At 47.6% G+C, this 25,895-nt stretch overlaps 3 protein-coding genes across 4 annotated transcripts in view; 1 reads left to right on the forward strand and 2 right to left on the reverse strand.

The window, feature by feature from the left end:
* Positions 1-3,633: 3,633 nt before the first annotated feature.
* On the reverse strand, positions 3,634-6,079 carry LOC118251008 (tubulin beta-2 chain). Its single transcript, XM_035552711.2, has 4 exons — positions 5,927-6,079; positions 5,540-5,648; positions 5,137-5,247; positions 3,634-4,928 (listed from the first exon to the last, which is right to left on the reverse strand). Exons 1-4 carry the CDS (start codon positions 5,981-5,983, stop codon positions 3,868-3,870), a joined length of 1,338 nt encoding a protein of 445 aa, XP_035408604.1. The 5' UTR covers positions 5,984-6,079; the 3' UTR covers positions 3,634-3,867.
* An 8,912-nt stretch (positions 6,080-14,991) lies between these two features.
* On the forward strand, positions 14,992-19,761 carry PSMG4 (proteasome assembly chaperone 4). The gene is made up of 3 exons (XM_035552733.2): positions 14,992-15,240; positions 15,335-15,410; positions 19,508-19,761. The coding sequence occupies exons 1-3, from the start codon at positions 15,061-15,063 to the stop codon at positions 19,627-19,629; spliced, it is 378 nt and encodes a 125-aa protein (XP_035408626.1). The 5' UTR covers positions 14,992-15,060; the 3' UTR covers positions 19,630-19,761.
* Positions 19,762-21,212: 1,451 nt separating this feature from the next.
* SLC22A23 (solute carrier family 22 member 23) overlaps positions 21,213-25,895 on the reverse strand; it is a 98,259-nt gene continuing 93,576 nt past the window's right edge. For both annotated transcript variants that reach the window (XM_035552731.2, XM_035552732.2), the window contains one exon: positions 21,213-25,531. In XM_035552731.2, coding sequence (XP_035408624.1) covers positions 25,174-25,531 — 358 coding nt within the window. In that variant the 3' untranslated portion in view covers positions 21,213-25,173. The remainder of the gene's footprint in view (positions 25,532-25,895) is intronic.

Genomic DNA, 25,895 nt, shown 5'->3' on the forward strand with positions numbered 1-25,895 from the left:
GTATCAGGGTCCATCCTGATCTACTATACATAATTTTGCCATTAGGTTTACAGGGAGGGGCCAAAGTTTAAGGAAGCAAGGGGATAACTCTTATACGCAGCATGTTACTAGATGTCCCAGATCTTTTTTTTTTTTTTTTTTAATGAGGTAAGACAATCTGTCCCTCCAGGCACCAGCACTGTGTTTTGCAGCAGCGTATTGCAGCATCCCTGTCTCAAAGGACTGTGTCTGTTTGTGGCTTCTCTAAGCATGTAGCACTTGCCCAGATACCTACAAAGATCTACCAGCACCACACTGTTGAAGTATAGAGTTTGTGAGATTTTCATCCAGAAGCAGGCAATTTCTTCAAACAAAAGATGATGGCTTTTCTCCATTTCTGTAAAGAATTGGCTGGAGAAGAGACCAACAATCAGTATTCTCTTCTTTCTTCAGGTTATAAACCATAATACTACTTTGGTTTACTATGTTCTTCATCTCATACCTTCTGGAAAGGCCTGTCTGTCAATAGGACAGGCCCCACAGATTTAATTTGTAGATTATCAATATCGCTGGGACTATTGTGTTTAATACAGTCCTATTTCTGGTGTATATGGGCATCTCATATATGTTGGGAGGAAGAGAATCATTATTACTCCCATTTGACAGATTGGGAAACACCTGTTGAAAAGCAAATGCAGACCTACATTCTCAACAGACACTTGAGTGCTTCAAGCAGCTTTTGGACACTAGCTCATGTGAACGGGAGATATCAGACTTGTTTCTCCCAGGAACCAGCCCACATACTGGACTGTCCTTTCACAACACTTATAGTGGCTTTAGACTGAAGTCCTAGAACAAGGAAATAAAATTAACAGTTTGCATCTCAGGGCTACCAGACCTCATTCCATTTAAATTAAACGTACGTAGTAACTAGCCACATTTACAGCCTTATTTAGGTTTATCAGCTATGCGTCTACCAGTAGACAAATGCCTCTTGGAGTTGTTTGCCTTGGTCAACACATTCTGACAACATAGCAAAAATGCCACACATTAAAAAAGGGGATGAAAAAGAGATGTCTCCCTCCCCCAACACCATCAGCTTTAATTGTCAACAGAAGAGAATACTTCCCTGCAGATCACCATCACTAAGCTAAAGTGAATAAAATAATTTCTTGATATAAACTCTCAACACAAATGAGTCATAAGTGGCTTGAGCTGTACCCCACTAAGCATGTATTGCCTATCACCATTTCTTCCAGAAAGGATGTCTCATGCAAAACCCTAAGTCTTAGAGGTGTATGTCACATGGATAAATACAAGTCAACAGCTGATACAGTTTAAGGCAGTCAGACTGCCTAATCTGAAATCTCTTCACTGTTTCTGCTCTGTGAAACAAGAATTACAACCATGCACACTTGAAAAGGCATCTGTTTGTTGTTTGGCATACAGCAGTCAGTCTGCAGTTTTTATAATGAATGGTCTCCTGGGTGATAGATGCAGCTGATATTCAAGCCAAAAAATCATATTGCGTTTTCTAGTCCCAATATGAGACTCATCTTCCATTATAATTGATGGCCATTCCTACCGAGCAGTTTTGAACCTCCTCAGTTTTCCTCTATCCCCTTTTTCCTTTATTTCCCTGAACTCCTATGGAAACAATGGGGGTGGCTTTTTTATTTTTAAATGATTACGGCTGGCGAATAGGCTGTGTAGGATTCATAAAGGGACATGTTTATTCATAAAGGGACATGTTTCTGTGTAGACTACTTCTATTTATGGTCTGTCTTCCTCCAGGAAAAAAGGAAGAGAAACAACAGTAAGCAGTGTAGGAAGGTGTCCTAGTTTCTAATAAGGGAGCCTTAGTGCAACATGTCTCTTGGGTAGCTATATTAAAGGGTTAGCTGAAGACATAGTCACACTAAAAAAAATAGGAGCTAGACATGCTGCACACTAGTGAAACGCTGTACAGTCCCACTACGGAAAGGAGAACCTTTACTATCCCTATCAAAGACCAGGTTCTCATCCTTTAGTTATACTCTAGATTTGTTTGCCAGCTTCCCTTCTCGGCTTCAGAAACCAAGCTCTATATGATAAGCAGTTTCAAGCACAATCCAGTGAGGTGATTTCAAGGGAAGGTTACTCTGACAACCAGACAGGCTGTTATTTCCCAAAGGGCCTGGGGGCAGCATGTAGTAATTCAGTTACTAAAACAACCTCAATTTGTTTAATACTTAATCCTGGAAGTGTTCAAACCCTAAGAAATACAAGTGCTGTTGTGAGTACTGTATTTGTTTACAGATAATTCAGGTATTTTAAGTGCTTCTCATCCCTCTTCCCAGAGGCTTCACCAGAAATGAAAGACAGAGATGAGGAAAAAAAAATGGTATCAAGCACACGTCCTGCACACCATCTTAGATCTCACTGGAGGATAGGATGGTAGGATAATAGGATAAGCCCATCAGTGAAGGAACAGTGTATGCTCAGGCACTGGAGTCAATTAACAGAATCAAAATGGGCAAAACAATCAGTTTTGCACAGCAATTCCCTTTTAAGTGTTTACTTACTTTACTAATTCTCAGACCTTACAACAACTGATGACTGTTCTGTAGGCTCACTTCTCCATTTGAAATACCTTCAGGTTTCTTGTACCTTATGAGCATGTGGCAACACAAATCCCACCTCCCTCCCCATAAGGAAGCCACACTTACCTTAAAGATGCACAACAGGGTCCTGCTGCACTGCTCAACTGCCAGACTAAAGGTCCATTTCTTGTCGCAGTTACTGAGAGCATCAAACAGCAGTAGCAGTGTAAATGCATCACTGGGGTGTGGGAGACAGCGATTCTCAGGGTACCCCTGTGACTACTCCAAGATTTATATTTTGGGGTGCTCTTTGAGTCATGTTACCTAGAAATCTGCCCATCACCTCCTCTCATCTCCCAAAGGGAATTGACTGCCCTGAAGGGTCATGCCCTCTTAAGAGTTAAGGTCAGCTTAGGAGCTGTTTTTGGGGAAACACCTTTGAGAAAGATTGAAGAAATCTATGCCTCAGAAGAAAATTCAGGTTCTTAGCCAACATCTCAGATACTATTGTACTGCTAAATTCAGACTCATAGCTCTGTACATGAATCCTCATCTAGAGAAGAAGGTTGGGGGAGCTAGGACAGCTAAGGAACAGGCAAGATCACGGGCAGCCCACCCCTATCCACACACTACGTGCCCTGGGACCAGTTCAAGTAAGAAGCGCTGCTGAATGGCAGCGGGGAAGCCTGCAGCTATCCTGTCAGATCAGTTTTGACAGTTTGCAATGTGGAATTCAATACCTTCAGGCTGACCTCACTACCACGTATGTCCATAAATAGAAGTTGCAGGATTCTCAAGTGCAGCGCCCTGTTTCTGTTAGTTAAGGCAGCTTTCTCTCCAACAATAGATTAGCTGTTAGACATGAGAGAGCCTCAGATTGAACCCACAGTGTGTATGGATTAGCTACTCTCTTAAGCTGAGCAAGTGCAGTGTATTTATACTGCAGAATTAATGGCTTGAGAAAGCATGTTTTATTGACTTGAACCTTTCACTGAGGTTAAAGCTTAAACCAAGAAGAGAAAATACAGAAAACTACAAGAGTTTCTAGAGAGAAATAAGGCAGAGGACACAGTTTAGAACACAAAAAGCCTTTATGTTTGAGAAGTTAACCATTTCAACAGAAGACTCTGAAGTATTTTTGCAACTACTGTTACATTGGACAGTCAAGGATACAAAACTGCTGACAGAAGCAACAGTGGAGAGCACCAAATTAAAGAAATGCATGCTTCAGCACAACTGCACAGATTTCTCCTCTCAATGAACACTTGCCTGCTCAGACTATACTTTACTCCTACCCATTACCACTTTACGCTTCATCCTCTTCTCCCTCCTCTTCAAATTCACCCTGCTCGTCAGCAGTGGCATCCTGGTATTGCTGGTACTCTGAGACCAGGTCGTTCATGTTGCTCTCGGCCTCGGTGAACTCCATTTCATCCATGCCCTCGCCGGTGTACCAGTGCAAGAAAGCCTTGCGGCGGAACATGGCCGTGAACTGCTCCGAGATCCTCTTGAAGAGCTCCTGGATGGCCGTGCTGTTGCCTATGAAGGTGGCGGACATCTTGAGGCCGCGCGGCGGGATGTCGCAGACGGCCGTCTTGACGTTGTTGGGGATCCACTCCACGAAGTAGCTGCTGTTCTTGTTCTGCACGTTGAGCATTTGCTCGTCCACCTCCTTCATGGACATGCGGCCGCGGAAGATGGCCGCCACCGTCAGGTAGCGGCCGTGGCGGGGGTCGCAGGCGGCCATCATGTTCTTGGAGTCGAACATCTGCTGCGTGAGCTCGGGCACCGTCAGGGCGCGGTACTGCTGGCTGCCGCGGCTCGTCAGGGGGGCGAAGCCCGGCATGAAGAAGTGCAGCCGGGGGAAAGGCACCATGTTGACCGCCAGCTTGCGCAGGTCGGCGTTCAGCTGGCCGGGGAAGCGGAGGCAGGTGGTCACGCCGCTCATGGTGGCCGACACCAGGTGGTTGAGGTCCCCGTACGTGGGAGTGGTGAGCTTCAGGGTGCGGAAGCAGATGTCGTACAGGGCCTCGTTGTCGATGCAGTAGGTCTCGTCCGTGTTCTCCACCAGCTGGTGCACAGAAAGGGTGGCATTGTAGGGCTCCACCACCGTGTCCGACACCTTGGGGGAGGGCATGACGCTGAAGGTGTTCATGATGCGGTCGGGGTACTCCTCGCGGATCTTGCTGATGAGCAGGGTGCCCATGCCCGAGCCGGTGCCGCCGCCCAGCGAGTGGGTCAGCTGGAAGCCCTGCAGGCAGTCGCAGCTCTCCGACTCCTTCCTCACCACGTCCAGCACAGAGTCCACCAGCTCGGCGCCCTCAGTGTAGTGCCCCTTGGCCCAGTTGTTGCCAGCCCCACTCTGTCCTGCAGGCAGACCAGGAGCAAGGTGACAGTTAGTGCCTTCGTGAGGAAGCGAGATCTGTCTTCTCCTGCCCCAGGGGGCTCATCCATTGCTCCCATCCCAACCCTGCTGCAGGGATCCAGCCCCACCCTGGTCGCTTGCACACTTGCACTGAGCTTTTGGGAGCTGACTGCTCAGGCTCTGGGAGTGCTTCTCCACGCACTTACTCACCGAAGACAAAGTTGTCTGGTCGGAAGATCTGCCCAAAGGGGCCGGAGCGCACCGAGTCCATCGTGCCGGGCTCCAGGTCCACCAGGATGGCACGGGGGACGTACTTGTTACCTGCGGGAGGGAACGGTGCCAGTGTTACAGCCCTGGGGGCAGCAGCCAGCGCCACGAGGGCACCGCTGGGCTCCCCCCAACCCCCCCGCAGGATTCACCACCCTTATGGAAAAGGCATTAGGAAGGAGGGAGAGGGAGCAGCACACAAAGCAGCTACGAGGGCTGTGCCAGGCAGCCACCAGTGGTGCATAGGGACAGGGCACAGCTCCCACAGCAGGACAAACACCCGGGGCACCTCACCCCCCTTCCCATGGACACCGAAGCGGGAGCCCAGCCCCCAGGGGCCAGTTACCGGTGGCTTCATTGTAGTAGACGTTGATCCTCTCCAGCTGCAGGTCGCTGTCCCCGTGGTAGCTGCCGGTGGGGTCGATGCCGTGCTCGTCGCTGATCACCTCCCAGAACTGCGGGGACCGGGGGGGGACACACAAAGGGGGCGTCACCGCGGCCCCGCCCCCCCGCTCCCCCGCAGCCCCGACCACCGCCCCGCCACGCGGCGCCAGGGGATTCGCCGCAGCCCCCCGCAGCCCCCCGGGGCCGAGCCGAGCCGAGCCCCCCACGGCGCCACGCCCGCGGTGCCGAACGCACCGAGCCCCAGCCGGGCTCCCGGTACCGGCACCGGGGGAGGCGACGCCGGGTCTGCCCCCGCCGTCAGCGCTGCCCCCGGGGGAGCGGGCGGTACCTTGGCGCCGATCTGGTTGCCGCACTGCCCGGCCTGGATGTGCACGATCTCACGCATGGTGCCGGTGCCGCCGCCCCGCCGCTGCCTCCCGCCCTCCTCCGTCGCCTCCCTCCCGCCCGGGCTGCGGCGGCCGCGCCCCGCGCCCGGCCTTAAAGCGGCCGCTCGGCCCCGCCCCCTGGAGTGACGTCCCGTGGGTTATAGGGCGGTGGGATACCGCCAGCGGCCAATGGGATAGCGCGGTGGGCGGGGCCTGCGGCAGGGGGCGGGGCCTCCCCGCCCGGCCGCCGCCGCCCCGGGGACAAAGGCGCGGCCGCAGCCCGGCAGGTGCGGGGGGCCCGGGGCGCTGTGCTGGGGGCCGCTGCCGCACGCCGGTGGTTTTACTGCGGGACTCGGCGGCGTTTCGTGGTGGCAGGGAGCGGCTGATCCCGCTCATCCTCCTTAACCTCCGCTGAGCCCGTACCCGGCAGCTGGAGGCTTCAAAGGGAGCCATTTTAAAACCCCATCCGAGGAAAGCAGATTGTTAACGCCAGAAGAAAGGAACCCACCCCAGGATCTTCTTCCTGAATTAAATGCACAGCTTTTTTTCACCGGGGCGGGGGGGGGGTGGAATCCCAGTATACGTCCTACACGGAGCTTGCTGAGACTGGATGGAGAAAAAAAAAAAAAGGAAAAAAAAAAAAAAGGTTTATTTCCAAAATAAATAATTTGTTACTGGGGGATGAGGGAGGGAAAGCGGGTCCTTCCTTTTCCAAAGACCCTTGGTAAGACCCCCAGCCGTGCACAGAAGCCCCCCCCAGATAACCTCAGAAGCCTTCAGACGGGTGCAAGGTGCACGCATTTACAACAGAAAGCTTCCCAAAGGGCCAGCGCAGCTTATTTGCAATTCCCTCCGGGAAACGAGCTGCCCGGCTCTTTCTCCCAGCGTTTGTCTCGCATCCGCGTGTGGGGCAGCCGGGGGGCTCTGACGCCTCCCGGGCTGGATGCCACCCTCGGCAGTTCCCCAGGCAACCGGCCCGCTGGCAGAAGCAGGCTGCGCGGCAAAAAGGAGAGGAACAAAAAAAAAAACCACAACGTTTTCCCTCCCCGGGGCTGATTTCCCATGGTCCGCAGCCCACATCCTCGTCTGGGGCTCCTCTCAGCACAATACGAATGACTTAACGGCCTTAAGTTATGCCCAAGCCCCCAACAACACCTATATTTTCTTACCTCGAGGGGCCCGATGCTGAAACACACAAAAAAGAGAAGTTTGGACCCTTGCGGGTTCAGGTCCTGCACCACAGACCAGGTGTGGGAGGACCTGGGCGTAGGGCAGCTCCTTTGGTTATTCAGGGCAGCATTTTGCTCCTCCACAGCATGCGCTGCAACTCGGACAGGCACCAGGGAGGTCCACGGGTGCATTTGAGAGGATTTGATTTCGGGGCTGTGCCCACGCGGAGGGAACATTTTGTATGGATGCAAATTCACCGTTTCTGGGCATCTGGGTCAACCTCTGCTGGCTGGTAGGAAAGGGCACGACGCAGGCCAAGGCCCTGTGCTCAGTGTCACCCTCCCTGTAAGCTTGTCCCCACTCTTGTCTGAGCTCGTCTGCGCTAAGGCTCACAGGTATGCCCTTACAGAAGCAATGGACAACTTGAGCACCTAGCAGTGTCTCAGACCATATGTAGTAGATGAGAGTATAAACCACAGAAATGAAAAAGAGAGATGAAAGATGGTGTCCCTAATTAGGAAATTATGGACCAGTTAGAAGCAAAGAGCAGGCAGGAGGCGAAGGGCAGAGCTTTTCCTGAGATGGCGCGGGAGTGCTGATGAGAAATTGATCCGTGCTCTAATAAGTCTCATTGCACGGACACCAAACATGGCAAGATGCTGTACTGATGCTGCGGTCCCCTACCCAATGGCAGCAAGGCGATTTTAGTCCTGTGTGCACAGCTCTCTGGGCATAAATATTAATTAGGCTTCAGCCTGGGCGCTGGTGCTGATGCAGCTGTTTCTACAGCAATGTGGAACAAATTCACTGAATGCAAAAGAGCAAGGGATGAAAGAAAATACTCACTCGCTAGCCTGAGATATTCTTGAGATCTGGTCTCAGTCCCTTTTTGTCCTAAGCAGTTTTTTGTATGCAGTCTGAACCGAGATCAGGCACATTTGCATAGTTTGAGAACCTGGCTGCAAATTGCAGCAGCGGAGGGCAAAAGCACTGCTGGGACTTCATTTGCAGTCACCGGGTCATAAACTGGAGCCACACCGACACACAATCCACACGCCTAGGAAATACTCCCTTCTGCTTCCAGCCTTCTTGTTTAAACATTTCTTTCCACCTCAAGGACGCTCACCCTTGAAAAATCTAAGCGCAACACACTGCCCCACATCGCTACGGGACCCAGGCTCCTACTTAATCCGCTGCTTGTTTGGCCAGCTAGGGCTTGGTATCGTACCGAAGCAGGCAGCTCTGCCACTGGGTTGAACAAAGCGTTTTTCAAGGTCTTCTGCCACCACCCTGCTCTCTCCTGCCTGCAGCAGCATTGCGGAGAGCAGCGCTGCTTGCTGCAAGGAAGCGTGCTGTCAACTCGTTAACACTTTCTCTCTCCTTGCAAAAAGCAGGGCTGCGCAAACGGGTTGGAGAGATCTTACCAGCCAGCTGCTGTGGCTGCTCTCAGGTGCCTCCGATATGCATCTTTCAGAAGGCTAAAAAATAATGTTTCCAGGGCTGAAGAAAAAAAAAAATATGGCCCCAGATCACTCACGTGTATGTTAAATCTCTGGGTTAGAAGAAAAAAAAAAAATGGCCCCAGATCACTCACGTGTATGTTAAATCTCTGGGTTACAGGAAAATAAAATGTCTGCTCGGAAAGATTTCTTGCTCTGCAGCATCGGTTGCTCTCCTGCGTTAGGCTAGAGGGAGAAAATCAGGGTGGCAGGAATTCGTAGCTGAGAAAAGCGGGATTTGGGGCAGCCACACAAGGCTTTGCTATGCTGTTTGGGAGAGCAGCGTCGCCTTTCTCCCAACAGCAGGATTTAAACAAAGGCTTTGATCACTCGCTTTATTAAAGCTGGAGGCCTCCTTGCCAAACTGGAGCGGGTGGCAGGTGAAGGTGCTGCTTCCAGCCCCTGCACTGTCACAGCCCCCCTGCCCGGCTGCACGCGTGCAGGCATCTTGGGGCCGAGGGCACGTCTCCACCAGCCCAACTGCAGCGCTCTGGGTGAGCGATAAGCAAGGTTCGTTACTAAAAATCTTATCCTCAGCCCACAGAAGCCAGCAGGTGTTTTTTCAATTGATTTCAGTAGAGCCTGGCTCAGATCCCTAATCTGTTAAGGAAAAGTATTTCTAAACGCTGTGAATTCCTTTGTCCTTTCTCCCCCAGTTTTCCTATTTATGGTTCACTACATGGTCTGGGGATCATTCTCACCCAATTTGTGCGCCTCCTGAGGAATACAAAATAAATGTGTGCTTTATGGCACTCTGTGTATTTGCCCCCACCCCTGGGGACGGCCACCGTCCCAGCACCCTGCTCCGACAGCACCTGGCACCAGCTCTCTCAAACGGGCAGCCAGGCGGGAAGGGAGATTTCCAAGAGGCAGCAGGGAAGGATGTTTTCAGTTGCTGTTCAAGGCTGGGACACCGACTTTTTAAAGGCAAGTCCTCAGCCTATTGGGATCCTACTAGACTGAAAACAGAGTAAAGAAGCTGTGGTAACATTTTCCTGGGATAGTCTGTTCTGTCATCAGACCAACAGGTAGCACTCCCCTCTTCTTTGGATTCGCTCTGCTTTTACAGAGGTAGTGCTACCTTATTTTATTTTTTAACCCCAGAGACTGGGGGCCAGTCACCAAAGCAATTTTTCCTGAAGGTTATATTCTGTATAATCATAACAACATCAGACAGGCTGGCTAGGTGCCAGCGGTAGCTGTTTGACATACTTCTGCTAGGAAATCAAACGCACCTCTGATATGACTTACAAATACTGAGCTACTGCTTGGGATGTTTGCTCTTTGTGTTAAAACCCTGTATTCAACAGGGCAAGAGGGAAAAACAGAGAGAAGAGCCCGGCTGCAGACAGCCCGCCTCTGAGCAAACACTCGAGGGCTGCCAGGGGACAGTGCCAGGCCTGCTAGCTCTGCTCCTTGCCCAGGGAGGAGGAAGCAAAATAACCAAAGCTGATTTTGTCCAGCTGGTTTTGCTTGAAAATGGAAAACTTGAAAGGCCATAGCATTACTGTAAGAAGTAATGAAAGAGAGCGACTGTTTGGGGAACCAGACAGAGACGCAGGCACTTGCTGGCACGCTTGAGAGAGGGGGAAGCTGCATGCAGACATGTCCAGCCAAACCTGCAGGCCTCAGTTGATGGAGACTATTAAGCCCAAGGCCTAGTCTAAGGAGAAAAAGAGGATTCACGGAAATTCTGCCATCAGCAAAGGAAAAGTACCCAGAGAGACAGGGAAGAGGCCAGAAGCATGGCTGTGGCAATATCAAACTGTTTTCTGAGAAAAAGAGTCTCATTCATCAAAAAAGCAGCTTGAATCTCAGACAAACCTTTTTTTTATAGGGCTGCCAGCACTGCATGTTGAGTCAGGGATTTCCTAGCCTTGGAAATAACTCCACATGATCTGAGAAGTCAGCCTCTGCACTCGGGGGCTGTAGCAAACTCACAGCCTCACTGGATTCGAGCACACAGCATCCCCTGAGGATGTTGCATGCTGAGCCTCAGTCTTGCTATATGGCCCAAGGATAGAAAAATAGCAGGATCCATCAGGCGTGCTGTATGTCATGGGAGATCTAGGCATCTAAGTTTATGGATGTAAGGGAAAACATTTTTCAATGCTGCCTCCCCCCACCCCCACCCTCCTTTTTCTTAGCCTTTCAGAAGCTCATTTCCATTAGGCTTTCATGCCCTTTCTTCCAAGTCCCTTCCTGGCCTTGTCACAGGTATGTAACAGCATCTGCAACTCTCAGTACATCTTTTACACGCTGGAGTCAGTGTTTGTGAGCTGTTTTGGATTTCTCCACGGTGAAGAATTCTATCTGCATATAAAATACAATTTCCATCTGACTGCGAAAACCTCTTCTTGTCCCCGAAGGGAGCAATGAGTCACTCTGTGTTAGTGCCTCCCATCCAGCAGCTACAGACCCGTGCTTCTTGAGTACTCCGACAGATCTACGACAAGTTCCTCCAGTGACTCATATAACAACAGAATGAAACGCTTCCTTTTTATAACAGCAGAAATCTACTCCGTGCTCAGAAAGGTTCTCAAGAGCTGCTTTATACAGACATTCATTCAACTGCAGGGAGATAGTCAGGGATTATCACACCCTTCCACTCTGCAGATGAATGAAGCAAAGCAGAGAGTGGAAGGCATTTGCATAAGGCCACCGTGCCAGGCAGGCATGAAATCTGATTTCTGGACCCGGACACTGCACAGAGGATCATGGCAAGCTGCTGGTCAGAGGATCACTGTGCCATCTGCATCCCAGGCCTCGCCCACACCATCAGAAATGCCAGCAGCTGAGTTTAACAACCCCACGAAAGAAGAAAAGCTAATACCTTAATTCTTTTGGCAATCAGGAACTGGATTTCCTTCGGCAATGCCTATCTAGGCATCAACAGATGCACCCAAGACCCTGGCACCAGGGGGATTTTATAGCCGTTGTGATAGTGTTAGCAGAGCTGCTATCACAGGCATGCAAGTTGCTTGTACATCTAAATTTTGCATTTGCTTACATGTGCTTTTCCAGACATGATCTTTTCAGGAAGGAGCAAGCCTTGATATTGCTTTGGATCATGAGATTCATAATATGAGCTTGGTGCACTGCCCCTTAAGATCTCATAAACTGCAACTTTCCAAATGAGTTCACCTATCTGATGCTCTATTTTCTGCAACAATGACCTTGAATTCCCTTTTTGGTCTCCTTTCTGGGTCCATAAAAGGAGGCTGACCAGCACTTGACAGAAGAGTTTTGAGATCTCAAGTGAAGAAAGTACTAGGGTTGGATATTCTGGGAGCAGTTTATTACAGCCAAATGACCCCCTTTAGCTGCTGCCAAAGCAGCTGCTTGCCCTCCCTCAGCTCCTGTTCCTCAAGGAGCTGATCTGGCTAACAAAAGAGTAGCTTTTGACCAGCGTAGCTCCCCAGACTGACTCACCATTGTATCATGTGAGGCCTGGAAAGCAGGATTGGGGCAGCTCCACCTAAAATTGGTTCAGATTGCAACAATACAGGCAGAGGCACTTCACCCTTTCTTGACTGCTTGCGCTAGCTTTACATTGACTTCCATTAGACTGGCATGAGCATTGGTGCAGTGACATGGCCAGCTACATCAGAGGATCTGCCCATCTGCAGAAAAAACTAATCCAAAAACTATAAAGAAAAATTTCAGCTACCCAGGTGTCCTAATGGTATAGAAAGAGAGAAAGCCCTTAGCCCTTAAGTCACCTGTGCCACTGAAGGAAGTTCACACAAGATGATTTTCCAAGTCAACACCAAGCAAGCCCCTCCCAAAGCCTGGAGCTGCAACTGTTGGAGCAGCCTGGCTCCAAGCTGGGAGGCTTCCTTTGCCTTTAACAAACGTTTACTCCTCTGTAGAAGAGCAACAAATTGAGAAGCCTGGAACATTCCGAGACATCAGAGCCTTCACCGATACATATTAATGGTCGATTGCTTTCTTACATGTCAAATTCATGCTTATGCAGAAGCAAAATTGCAGGATGCATTTCAGAATCAGAAAACATTTCCTTCTCTCGGTGACATCCCAGCTCATAATTACATGCATCTACTCACTTCTGAGTTAGCAGGAAGATTTACTCCTGGCTTAGAGCTCTACAAGAGGAGAGGCTGCAGAGCCAGGGTCTAGAATCTGGTAAATCCCACGGGCAACATAAATTTTGGAGAAGAAAAAGGGGCGTAGAAGTGCTTGCCTTTAAACCACACTCCTGGGGCTTGGACCTCATCTCAGCAGGAGTATAAATGCATCCATGTACATATGCAGCACTTTTGCTGCAGAATCTTCACTTTATCATTGATTCGTTATCTGGTGTCTCACAGCACTTTATACTCTTTCTAGCCTCATACCTGACAAATAAGACTGACTATAATGAGCTCAGCTTTCACAGCCACAGAATAAAGATGAAAGCATTAAAGCAAATGTACAAGGCTTCCTTTGCTGCTGGATCACTTTCCACCCTAATTTTGCAGGGGCTCTGATGGCCTTGCAGTGCTTTAATTAGGAAATACATTTCACACTGGATGGTCTGGTTCTGCACAGCTCCACTCGCTCTTCACAACTGCACTACAAATAGAAATACTTACCCCCCATTTGACTTGCCAGATGAATGCTTTTCCTCTTCTGAGCTTGAACAGAGACCTAGTGTGATTTACAGAGAGCAGCTACATTTCTCAAAAAGAGTTAAATGTGTAGAACCGCTTACGTGCGGAAGAGCCTGATGGCTTACCTTCAGAGGTCTGCAGGTCTTAGGCTCCTAATGGAAGCTACTACTGCTCCTCACTTCTAAAGGGAGTCCTGGTGAAGAAAAAGAAGATCAGAACATGACAAAAGAGGTGCTGTTACCCCCTAGGGAGGAGCAAGCCTGTAGACAGTCTTGGAAGCAACAAAAGAAACGTGTACTTGATGTGGTAATACCAGGGAAGAAACTGGAAAGCTCCCACCTCGATCCAGGTGGATTTAAACATACATTTAGCATACAAAGAGGCCCAAATCTCTACCTAGTGGGAAGAGATACTCTAGACTAGAGCTTTATTATATTGGATCCTCTACGAGGACTCTACAAAGCTAACTCTACCCAGATGCAGCTGAGAAACTAGCTCTGAACATCTAGAGAAGGATTTATCCACACACATAAATTTGTTTACAAAGTCCCGAGAACCTTATCTTTCACCCTCACCTCTCTTGTAGCTGATGGAAAGCACGTAGGAGGGAGATACTTCTCCTTACTCAGAAGAGATCTAAAGCAGCTCAAGTGAACTGTGCCCTAAATTGCTTATTTCTCTTTCCTGATAAAGGTAGCCTGGGGCAAATTTCCATCACCTGCAGATGGTTAATCACAGGAACCTCACCACCAACACCTGTGTGGCTCCTGGTAGAAATATCTAGTGCCTTTTAAAAACAAATAAATTAATAAAAAATAATAAAAAATAAAATGTTTTCTGCAGTACTCCTGGCCTCTAATAGATTTCCCTGATTTAGATAATAGATGTACCCCACCTCTGAAGGCAGAGCAAACCTATGGCTGCATAAAGGGGAATGTGACACAAAGGGAAGAGCTTGGAGCCTGCCAGGAGCATGCAAACAGCACTCAGCCCCTTCCAAGGCAGCTTTGTCACCAGTTTGCCTGCTTCCTGCAGTTACTGAGGGCTAAATGTCAGTCCTCGCCATGCCGCTGGGACAGGTGGAGGCTGCTTTTGGAGCAGCAACGCCAGCCCCAGCTTCTGCGGCCACCATTTGGAGGCCGACCCACGTGGAGACAAAGGGTTTGGCCAGGCCGGGGACCAGCAAACATGCTGCGGCGTAGCCCGAGTCTGCTGTAACAGCTTGGGCGGGCAGCAAGCGACAAATGTAGGGCAGAGGAGGTGGCCGCGGGCTGATCCTGCCCCGGAGGGCAGCTGGGCCAGGCTGAGCTGCCGGCTGGATTTAGCGCTGCTGCAGCAGCGGCGGCGATGGCACAGGCAGAAGCGAGCAGGGCGGAGGGCTTTGTCTGTGGGTGTCTGCTGGGGGAGGCGCAGGAGGATGGGTAAGACGGGAGATGATTTTTATTTATTTATTTATTTATATTTTATTGTTTATTTATTTATTATTCCTGGTTTTTTTGATGTGACGCTTTAGCATTCGGGAACGAAAGATTGGATGTCTGGAGATACAAGTGGCAGTGGAGAAGAGGAAACCCTGCCTAAAAAGAAAACGATGATTAATGAAAACGAAGTCATCGTGGCTAACTCGCTGCTTCCTGAGGGGGGAGCTGATCGCCCCCTGCACAGCAACCAGCGCAGGCGGGGCCTGGGGCCTACCCCGCCGCCTGGCGGCCCGGGGCCGGGGCCGGGGCCGGGGCCGGCGCTCCGCCGGTGCCCGCCTCCCCGTGGGCCGTGCGGGGCGGGCGCTGCTCGGCGCGGCCTGCGGCCGCCGTGCGGATGGAGGAGGCGGAGGAGGCGGCGGCGGCGGCGGGCGGCATCGTCCTGCACGACTTCATCGGTCGGCTGGGCGAGCAGCGGGTGCACTTCCACGCCATGCGGCTGCGGGACTCGCTCTTCCTCTGGGTGGGCGCCGCGCCCGCCCTGGCCAGCCTGGCCGTGGCCATGTGCAGCCCCCGGGTGAGCGGCCCCGTCCCCTCCTTCCCCTCCTTCCCCGTCCCCCCGCCTCGTGGCCGCGGGGACGGCCCTCGCAAGCCGTGTGCTCTGCCCGCAGGACGGCGTGCCCGTGTCCACATCGCTGCTCGGGGACCCCTCGGACACCGCCTCCGCCTGCCTGGCGCAGCGCCTGGGTACGTGGGGCGGGGGGCGGCGGACGAAGGGGCTGGAGCAGCCCCGAAACACCGTGCCCGGGGCTCCTTGGGGGCTTTGGGGGGTCGGTGGAGGCGGCCCAGAGGCAGCTCGCAGCCCTGAGGGGTGAACGGCTGGCTGCGGCACTCGCCGCCGCGTTTTTAATGCAGGGGGATGCGCTGCTCGCCTTCATCTCGCTTCTCTTGTTTCAGCCGAAGGAGCCGTGTAGTTCTTCCTCCTGATCCGGATCTTCATTGCAGGCAGCGTGTCAGCAGTTTGCATCGTCAGGCGGTTTCATGAGCCTACACCTACATCTTCTCTGTGGCCGCTCATACACACATAAAAAAGGGTTGCTCAACAAGAAACACAGCACTAGTGCCCCTTCCTCATCCTGGTATCTTCTGGCAGTCACTGTAGTAGGCTGGTGGCAGCTCTGTCTCTTACCAGATTCAATCATTTCCACTTTAACTAAAAACTCCATGGGGTACTGTGCAACATCAGTTCTTTACGTGCAGTCATTGCATTAGCCTTAAGACCTCAGTTAGTAAGAATGTAGTCAGACGCTGTTATCATTGGATAAAGTCTTACAGTATTATTTCACTTTCCCTTTGCCCTCCTGCTTGTACAGGCTGGTTTCTTGCAGATCTTGCTCTGAGCTTTGTGCAGCTAACAGGTCTCAGCTATGCAGGTTATTTCCACCTTCTGCTGTGTTATTGTCACTAGCAAAAGGTTCATTTCAGATTTCATAGCTAGAATTTGTGATAACATGCCATGTCTTATGTTAGTTCTCTCAATATTTTAGAATGGGTCACATTTCCTAGTAACTGGTCTAAGTTTTGATTTTTTTTTTTCCTTTTTAAAGATTCTTTCCTCATTTACATCACTAGTTTCAAGTACCTTGTCTTTGTTAGTGGTAGCTGACACTAGTTGCTTGGTACTGGGATATCAGTTACTCTTTATCCTCAGAACATAATGCACCTTTGTATCTTCTTTCTGTTTGGTGCCTTAAGTACAAGTATCTTTCATTATTTTGTTTTAAGCTTTCTGTGCCCAACTAGGCTTCTGGTCAGTGTTCCTCTGTATCTGTGCCCGCTAACCTCTTAGTTGCAGTTTTCCTTGCTAGTCAGTCCCATTTTTATTCTTTATAGATCCTGTTGTTACCCATTGTCTCCTGCTTATGGTGTGCTACATTGAGGAAGGCCATTTTCACTTTCAGTTGGAAAGTCAATAACACTTCTGGCTTTGACTAATCACATGCTTCCTCTTCACCTGATCACATTTGCTAACGTAATTCTGAGAAGAGAATTAAATCTTTCTGATTCGTGCACATTAGTTTTTAGGCTTGCTTTAGTTAATCCAGCAATTTAACGTGGGCCAAGTCAGCTCACGGTCACTTAGGCCACAATTATTTTCCTCAAACAACTGCAAGATCATCACTAAGCATCTCTGTATCTTCTTTGTTTCATGAATTGTGTGGTAAAGAAATCTGTGTTCTGCCTTGAATAGAAATACCAGGCTCGGCATTTACTGCTGTTTAGCTTTCCTCCAGGAAATTAAGTCCTCAGTACTCCCACAACTGCTGTAATAACAGAGATTGCTATTCACAGCCAAATCTGACCCATAGCTGTGTTTCTGAGGTAGCCTTTTTAGCCACCCTGCCTTGTGGTAACCTTCAGGCAGGCAATAGCTTTTTTTTTTTTTTTTTTTTTTTTCTCTTCGTGCTGTCACCATTTTTTTTCTGTGCTGCTTTCATTCTGCTCTTGGCAGGCACTGGTTTAAGTAGCACACAATGCCACCTGGAGGCAAGTATTATTATTTCTTGTGCTTTCCAGTTACATTCCATCACCTGCATTTTGTTCCTGCAGTGCCAGGTTTCTTTCCCTGGAGCAGGAGTTTCAGTGCTTCCATGTATCACTGTATGCGCATCCTCCCCTTGTTTTCTTTTAGTCTGATAGGGTATTCAGAACAGCTGTATTTAGTGTATTGGCTCTATATTTTCCCAAATTTCTTCTTTTTATTTATTTATTTTCCCCACTGCTGAAGGCACACTTGCTGTGTTCCTGTTCCTCTTTCTACCCATTTCTGTCTGAATCAGGTGCAGGGACCGTTTCCCACCACCCTGCTTGCTCTAGCATGAGATGTATTTAACTAGTTGAGAAACCTAAATCCTAATTGTTTCCTGGAGGCTAGAGGAATCCACTTCTAGACAAAGCCTCGTGCGTTTAGTGCTTAATTTGTGCCTCCCTTACCTGCATGTCCTGAAGTCACAGGACTTTCAGCCAGTGACTGCCGACTAGTGCCATGTCTTCATCTTCCCTCTCTAGGGGCTGGCGAGATCTCGGTGGACATCACCTGAACCTCTTCTTTGAGTCTTTCCCAGCCAGGCACAGTTGTCTCCCACTTGGCACAAAGAGCCTATAAACTTACACCTGACACTTCCTCCTCAAGCTTGCATGTGGGTCTTTGCTCGTAGGAGCGAGTCTGCTGCTGCTGTGGTGCCTCTGGGCACTCAGCGTCCCGGATGGTGGGCTGCCAAGGATGCTTCATCTCCAAGACTGAGTTGGATCTTATGCAAACATAATCAAGAAGCTGAGTTTTGACACTGTAGCGTATGCTGCAGGCTTGTTAAGAGAGAATAATGGTATTAATTAGTTCAGAATTAACATGGCACCTAGGGTACAATGATGAAGCACTAGTGCTTACAAAACATGCTGCTTTGTACCACAAAATCTGGTGCCAAGCACTAATTTTTTTGCTACCGTGGTAACATGTTGCATTATATTAGCATTTCGTAGTGCCAAGTCTTAAAAGGCAAATGAGTCCTTGAATTTCAGAAGCAGGTCACTGGGGTTTCCTCTGTGTACTAAGCTGGAAAGCTGGTAGCCTGTTAGAACAGAAAACAGTAATAAATTGACTTGTGCAATTAAAATGCCTCAAATGAGTAGTTTAATTGTACTTTATATATAGATAATAATTATATATATGTATTATAAATATACATATTGGTTTTCTGAATCTAGCTTTCCAGTTTAAAAAGAACGGAGATATTACACATTCTAGTGTCTTTACTTCCAATTTTTAAATTCAGGTGATGTTTCTGAACATCAGTAGAACAGTCTGATTTCTCTTTGAGACTGTCAGCTCCCAGTTTATTCCCTGCCAGGAGTATCTTGTGACCCATATAGCATTTTTGTCTCTTATTTTACCCATCTTACTTTAAACCTAGTGCCTACTTCTCTCCTATGGTGTTTGCACAAAGTTTAGTTTTTGCAGTGTATTAAAAGAGCTCCAAAACCGATATATTGTAATGGTAAAATCTGAGTAGGATTCCATTTTACTTATAAAATGCTTCTTTATGTTACGTGTTTCACTCTGATAATTAAGTCCCAGTGGACATTGTTTTTGTCACTGTTAATTAGTCCTGTCATGGAAGACAGCTCTTGATTTTATAGTACCTCTCTCTAGGTAGTTACCAATACAGTAGCCTGGAAATTCTGATTAGTTTTGTGATGTCCAAAATGCTCTCTGGCATCCTGGAGTGTTCAAAGACACCATATAAATAAAGGTTACAGGAAACAAAATAATTGACAGGAGGCTCAGACAAAAGTGATGCACACTTTCAGGGGCCTTTTTAGGAGGTTCATCATAAAAAAAACAAACAACTTTAATTGTGGCCTAATCATTTTCTTGTTGACTTTCCCTCTGTTTTTCATAGCGCCAACTTACCAATGCATAAACTAAATTTCAGTGATGAGATCTGGGTAGTCTGTTGTTTCACTTACACTATACTATAATTTAAGAATTGTCCAAAATCCATGAAAGTCACTGGGATTTTTTCTAGTGACTAGTAGCTTTTGCATCAGCCCAAAATCTAGTTCACAGTCACCATGCCCACTTCAGTGACTTGAATGGCTTATATTGCCCAACATGGCAATGCTTGGGTGCTTGTTCTGCTGTTCATTTATGACTGGGTCTGGCTTGGGAGGAGTGGAGATGGTGTAAAAATCTGCATGATGGCTTTTTAGAAGGCTTGCTTGAATACCTTCATCATTTTTATACAAGAGCAAACTGTACCTTAATACTCTGTTTTGTGTTTTAGCCAGGAAGACGAAAAAACAGATATTTGTCAGCTACAATCTTCAAAACACGGACAGCAATTTCACCTTACTCATAGAAAACAGGATCAAAGAAGAAATGATGGCATTTCCCGAGAAGTTCTGAACTTCGCAACATTGTAAAATAACTTAAGGTTTTGTTTCAGAGGAAGTGAGTGCACTTTTCACACTGACATTTAGTATACTTTGTGTTGCTCTGATTGAATTTGCATTTGTTATTAAATGTAGCTGGACCTAAGTACAGTTGAACCTGGAATTCTTTTTTTCCAAACTTGCTACTCTGTTAAATGGGACAGGTTCTTAGAGTAGAAACATGCTGCCACGTAAGAATATCATGGTAGAAGTGCATGCAGTGTCTGGCCTTCATGCAGTGAAGTCAGTGGGAAATCGGTGCCAAATTCCAGCAGTACAATTGATTTACCACATAGTAGTATTGAACACAGTACAGCAGCTTTTACTTGTTCAGATGAAAACCTAGGGTACCAGAGAGCATTGTCTTTTTGGTTCAGAGGAGAACAATGCTATTAGGAATGCTGAGTATTAGAAATGGAACCATGTGGTTTTTATATTGAATTGCTATAACATAAAATGATCATTACCTTGCTCTATCATTTTAGTTACTGTTGGTTGTAATACTAGTGCTAAACACCGGATTTCCTTCCATCTCTTGGACACTGGGAACACTAGAAGGTTTTCACAAAGGGTTTTCTGTACAACAGCAAGGGCCTATATAGAAGAAAAATGCACAGCTTGACTTTTGGAGCAGTAGATAAGACTGTTGGGCTGCTAGAAAAACATTGGGTGTGTAAGTTGAACATACCCATTAGAACAATCAGAGCAGTCAATACCAGCACTACAAAGCAGCCTGTTGCTACAGCTCTACACTAGCTTTTGGGTAGGATATCCTTTCAAAGGCAGATCCCTGTGCTATTTTGTCCAACAGAGAAGGCAGCTAAAAACTAACTATGCAAAAAAAAAAAAAAAAAGCCAACAACAAAACCCAAACCCACCATAAAGCCAATGGCATAATGACCATTTGCAACTATCAATACGTGCTGTGCTACTGAGAGTAGCACCTATTATTCACAGCAATTTGGAAGAGTGCTGAGCACAGCAACCTGATAAGCAAATCAAGTTGTTTTTTTTATTGCAAGCTGACTCAGCCAAACTTCTGATACAGATGAAAAACAGTAACGCTGCTGCTGGGCCACCTGGTTGTAGACAACTGTCCTAACCCCCTACAGAAAAACGTTCTGCACTTACCTTCTAGTGGCCCTGTTAGCAGCAATTAAAAACTGTAATCAAAGTTTGCTGATACTTGACCCCAGATTACAGCTAGTCTCTTGCTGTCTCTGAAGGGGTTTTGAACATCCAGGGCTGTAGCCTTACCATCAACACTGCGGATTTGACAGGGGAGCACTGGGCCCCTTCTTACCTGGTAGCCACAGCTGACAGTGCGAGTAGTAAAAAGCAGCTGGTGGAGGAGATCTTAATTTATACAGCCCAGGAAGTAGAGTCAACTGTTCTTCCGTAACTGAATGTAAAGGATAATTAGTTGCAAATCAGTGTGTTGATTTAATTAGCCTGATTAAAAATCAGTTCATTCTGTTTTAGAGGAGTGTAGGACTTTGTTGAGGGCTCACCAAAAATCATGGTGAGGGAGACAGACCAAGGAAAACAAACTGATGGGACAACATCTTTTTATTCTGTACATTTACATACAAAGTTTTTCAGTAGGTACAACAGATGTAACATCATGCAGACATTTAGCTTGTAAGACTGTTTTCAGTACTCAATTTACGCTTGTGCTATGAGGAAGCACCACCAGACTATTCATGTTCAAAACATACAGTAATACGATTCTTTAAAAACTTCATCAGAAACCGAAATGGGGGGGGGGAACTCTCACCCACTAGACATTACACACTGTTACTCCTTTCCCAAAACGTTTTACACAATACATTTAAAATGAGGTTTGTCATTTTTCTTTAAAAAAAACTTACAGTGGGGGAGATCATCCCACACTTAATAGCGTTGTCTTATGTGCCAGCTACAGGCGCAACTTGACTTGACATTCACAGAGTTCATTTAATGGCACTTCTGCTTCCAATTTGGTGACCTTTAGTGTTTGGCTCCAGGAAGTGGCAACAGTTAAGCAAAATACTTCCATGAAAAAAAAAAAAACAACAACCAAACAAAAAACCACAAAACAAACAAAAAGAAACAGAAAAAAAGCAGGCTCACCAAAACTGCAAGGTAAATCAGACAGAACCCTTTCGGAGTTGCCACAAAACACCCCCAAACAGACGACAGCTTTCCCCACACTGTCGTTACCTGTTTGCAGTATGTCTGGCAACAAAAGCATCGCAGAAATCTTAAAAGGAAAGAAAACCAGATCAAGCATAATGTCACTTTCACACTTTTGTTTGAAGTAACAAAGAAGGAAGAAAGCCCTTAAATGCTAAACCAAAAGAGAGAAGAAAAATCCACAGATGGACTTAAGAGGTTACCGAAGGTTCACAGAAAAAGACCAACATGGACAGGACCGCTCTGAGGGCTTCCTCTGCTGTGGTGGCCAGAAACGGCCGTCGGAGGAAAGCAGTTCCCGGCGATGGCTACAGAGGAAAGACGATGGAGGAGCCGACGGCCTGGCTGGCGTGCAGAGCACTGTCCTGACGCAGAGCACGGTGAGCAGCCAGGCATTTAATTTCTGCCCTGCTGCCACACTGAGCCGCCTGTCCCCTCCTCAGAGAGCTCTCCCACACTTAAAAGCTTTTCAGCTGTGCGTGTGCGTGGAGAAACAAACAAACAAAAACCAAACAGAAGGAAATAGTTATTCAACTTTTCAGCATGATAAGCTACCGATTTTGTGTTTTATTGTCATGACAGAGGCGGAAGGCCAGACCAGCACAAGAAGTTGGAGCTCCCCACATTGCAGGAGATCAGTACCTGGTTTCAGATCAAAAAAAAAAAAAAAAAAAGCAGCAAATCAAGTCAATTTCATAAGAAATTATTAAAAAAGAAAAAAAGAAAAAAAGCCAAGTGTTCCTGTCACCTAGTGTGTTTATTATATAAATGTTGATATGTTTAAACAACCATTCTCTTCCCTGGGCCTGCCTGTCGTCAGAGAGCAAACACCAGAATAGGAAACGATAAAGCGCTGTGGACAACAGCACACCGGGACCACTAGCCGTGCTGGAAGCAGCCAGTTCAGTAGGCTTGTGAATGGGTCACTAGAGCCGTACTGCAGCTTGAGTGCACACGCAGAGACCTTTTCCTCCTCCGTTAAGACCTGTTCTGCTCCGCCGGTTTTCCTTGTGAACCCTCCTTTTTTCCCCCCAATATGTGTGGCTTGCCACAAGCATCTGATATCGAAGGCAAAAGGTATTGCACGAATTTGGCACGTGGATACTGCGTGGACTTGAAAGGCCTTGTTTGTTTTTTTTTTTTTTCTTAGGTGAGCACGGATCACGGAAGTCTCAGCACAGAACAGAAAGAGGGAAATGGCCGCTCTCAAGCTGGGCAATAAAACCGAAGTGTAACAAGCAAGCCTAGCAAAGGTGAAAAAACAGTAGGGTAACTTTGGGCAAAATTACCATCAACTGGTCCAGTGTTTCTTACCGGGCTCGGGAAGAACCCAAATGTCCACATCCTCTGTACAAAAATTAGCAGCTTTAGGACAACATTGCTATCCCGAACACGACAGTCTCTGTCGCTTCTGCAGGTCTACCTGTCCTCCTGTGCTTGGCACCGTCTGAGACGTGCTACGTACCTCAGCACCCGCCCAGGACCATCTCTCTGATTTACTGGGGACTGTAAGAGGACATTGGCAGCCTAACGGAGGATGGAAATTGTTAGGTACAGTAGTTAGTAGACAATATATATATACAGCAAAGGAGGAAGGGGCAGGGCGGGTAGAGGAGGAAAGTGCAAATGCACGCTTCCCATGCTTGTGAACGAAAGTTTTACATCAAACATAGTGGCAATCATATGGACACGCAATACAACATCGACATCCTGCTGCTCTGTTTGTTCAAATGTCCGCACTACTGAGCAATCACAAATGGATGGCCTGAGTGAAAAAGGAAAAGAGGGAGGGAGAGGAGGGAGGTTAACTACAGTGCAAGAAAGCTGTTCGTTCACAAAGTCCTTGCACTGAACAAGATCCTCACAGTCATCACATGGTGAGAACCGAAAGCCAATGGCCAAAGCAAAGAGTTGGTTTGGGGACTGGAGGAGAGAAGTCAAGTGGCCGTTATCAAAGTACCATCTGTACAATACACGAAAAATCGTGTGTTCGTTTTGCTTATCATAGAGTGGGATCAATCCAATTTTACTTTTTTTTTTCTTTTAAACTGAAAAAAAAATCCTACAAGAGCAGTTGGGGAAGGAGGGAAATACAGGTGAGTTCACCATGTATTCTTGGGTCAGAACCAGAAACCATCTCTAGAAGACCCAAGACGGCCAACAACAAACCTTAAATCATTATTCACAGGTTATCAATTCATTCCTTTCTGACAGTCACTTAAAAGTTTTGTCCACTTAAATAGGGAACAAAAACTCTGGTTCTAAAAACAGGCAGGGCAATGCCAGGATGCTCATTTCCCAGGAGAGGGAATCCTAGCTGTGCTGCCTTTGGAAATAAAAAGTACAGACCATAGCCAATGCTCCTTATTTTTTGTCCCTGCTGGTTTATGCTCTTCTCCTGGAGCTGTCAATCACAGATTCTAGACCTCCTGGTAATTAAAGCCACTCTCGACAAAACTAATTTTTGCATCATTGGTCAAATCACTTACATCATCTACATTAGTATTAAACACCAGCAGGAACAGTCTAAAATGTATTAATGGAATCTTAAAATGCATAAGCCTGATTCTCATTGAAAAATCAGCTTGTTTGGGTAGGATTTTCTTCACTGCATTCGATGAGGAAAAGAAAATTAACTTTTAAATGCACATGGGCTATAAAAAGAAACACAACCTGCCTAAAATGCAGTCAGAGTTTGAGTCACAACAGGTTTTGCTTTGATTCCTTTTTTTTTTTTTTTTTTTGGTGTATACAAACACAGCAGGCAACCTGGGCGCTTGGACTTTCTAGACAGGCAGAACAACATTGCACAAGTCTAAATATCAGTCAATTCAACTTTGCAGTGATACCTCCTTCCTTTAAAGAAACACAAAAAGGAAACAAAAAAACAACCCCCCCCATGGTTTCTTTCTTGGAATGGCTGCACCTCTTATAATAAGATGGCTTCGTTTTTGTGATCTATGAAAGGAAAAGGAAATAAAGTGCTTCTTGAGAACAAATCAAAATAAATATATGTATTTAATGGCAGGAAAAAAAAGAGTTCTGAAGGGCTACCTCCAGCCAGGTCTTTTCTCAGATGAGTTATTTTCCCCCATAATTTTTTTCAAGAGCAATCTGCACAACGGTTGACAATTCCTACAAGTCGCTTTAGCAGCAGAGTTGAATTCTCCCAAGAGTGCGTCTGCTCCGTCACTGGTTTGTAAAACCTGTGCAAAACACCTTTGCCCAAAGGTCTGCTCTTCCTGCACAACAGCATCAAATAAAATACAAAAGAAAGAGGAGAAGGTAAAACAAAACAAAAGGGGAAAAAGAAAAAAAAAGGAGAAAATCCACCCAGTTACAGTTACATAGACTTCATCCCGTTGGCAGTGGTGTTCTCAGAGATGCCATCGCTCACAGCTGCCGAGTCGTGGAGGCCCGAGTAGTCCTTGAGTTCAGAGTTTGTCAGGAGCAGGGGCTGCTCCCCCTTCTTGTGCGGCAGGAGGGGCTGCCGGGTGTAGTGCTCCCCGTCCGGGATGTTCTCGGGCAGGTTCTGGTTCTTGCTCTCCGGCAGCAGCAGGATGCAGATGATGCAGATGAGCGTACAGCAGGCGAAGATGACGTGGTGGAGGAAGTAGCCTTTCTGGTTGTGCAGCTCCATGATGGGGGCGGTCAGGCGGCCGAAGCCCGCGCTGGCCAGCACCAGCCCCAGCCCGCCTCCCCTGCAAACACAACGGAGGTGAGAGCCCGGCCCTGCGGTGGAAAAACGCCCAAACGCCTTGGGACCCCAGACTATCCTGTTTGGCAAGCGACTTTGGCACCTGGGCTCTGAAATCTCTGAGGCAAACCTGCTTTGCTCACGGCTTTCATGCTGCGCAATTGCCCCAGGAGGGAGTTGCTTTGCTGTTGTAGATCATTACTGCCCGTGTGCTGCGGTGTGTGGGGAAAACAGCTGCACTCACCCAAATATCTTTTCACACCCATGTAACTGCACCCACTTAAGGAGAAGAGAAGTGTAAGGTGTGAATACATAGGCAGCCTTCTAAAATATTCCCATTTCCACGTGTTCTCACATTCAGCAAGGGA

Source organism: Cygnus atratus, chromosome 2 (assembly GCF_013377495.2).
Source record: "Cygnus atratus isolate AKBS03 ecotype Queensland, Australia chromosome 2, CAtr_DNAZoo_HiC_assembly, whole genome shotgun sequence".
NCBI lineage: Eukaryota > Metazoa > Chordata > Aves > Anseriformes > Anatidae > Cygnus > Cygnus atratus.

What these genes read in the sequence shown, in the direction of transcription:
- LOC118251008 (XM_035552711.2), bottom strand. Translation starts at nt 5,983, where the DNA reads ATGCGTGAGATCGTGCACATCCAGGCCGGGCAGTGCGGCAACCAGATC. An exon ending in CTACTACAATGAAGCCACCG is followed by an intron (nt 5,248 to 5,539) that starts GTAACTGGCCCC and finishes TCCCTCCCGCAG; the next exon opens with GTAACAAGTACGTCCCCCGT. An exon ending in ACCAGACAACTTTGTCTTCG is followed by an intron (nt 4,929 to 5,136) that starts GTGAGTAAGTGC and finishes GTCTGCCTGCAG; the next exon opens with GACAGAGTGGGGCTGGCAAC.
- PSMG4 (XM_035552733.2), top strand. Translation starts at nt 15,061, where the DNA reads ATGGAGGAGGCGGAGGAGGCGGCGGCGGCGGCGGGCGGCATCGTCCTG. An exon ending in TGGCCATGTGCAGCCCCCGG is followed by an intron (nt 15,241 to 15,334) that starts GTGAGCGGCCCC and finishes CTCTGCCCGCAG; the next exon opens with GACGGCGTGCCCGTGTCCAC. An exon ending in CTGCCTGGCGCAGCGCCTGG is followed by an intron (nt 15,411 to 19,507) that starts GTACGTGGGGCG and finishes TTTGTGTTTTAG; the next exon opens with CCAGGAAGACGAAAAAACAG.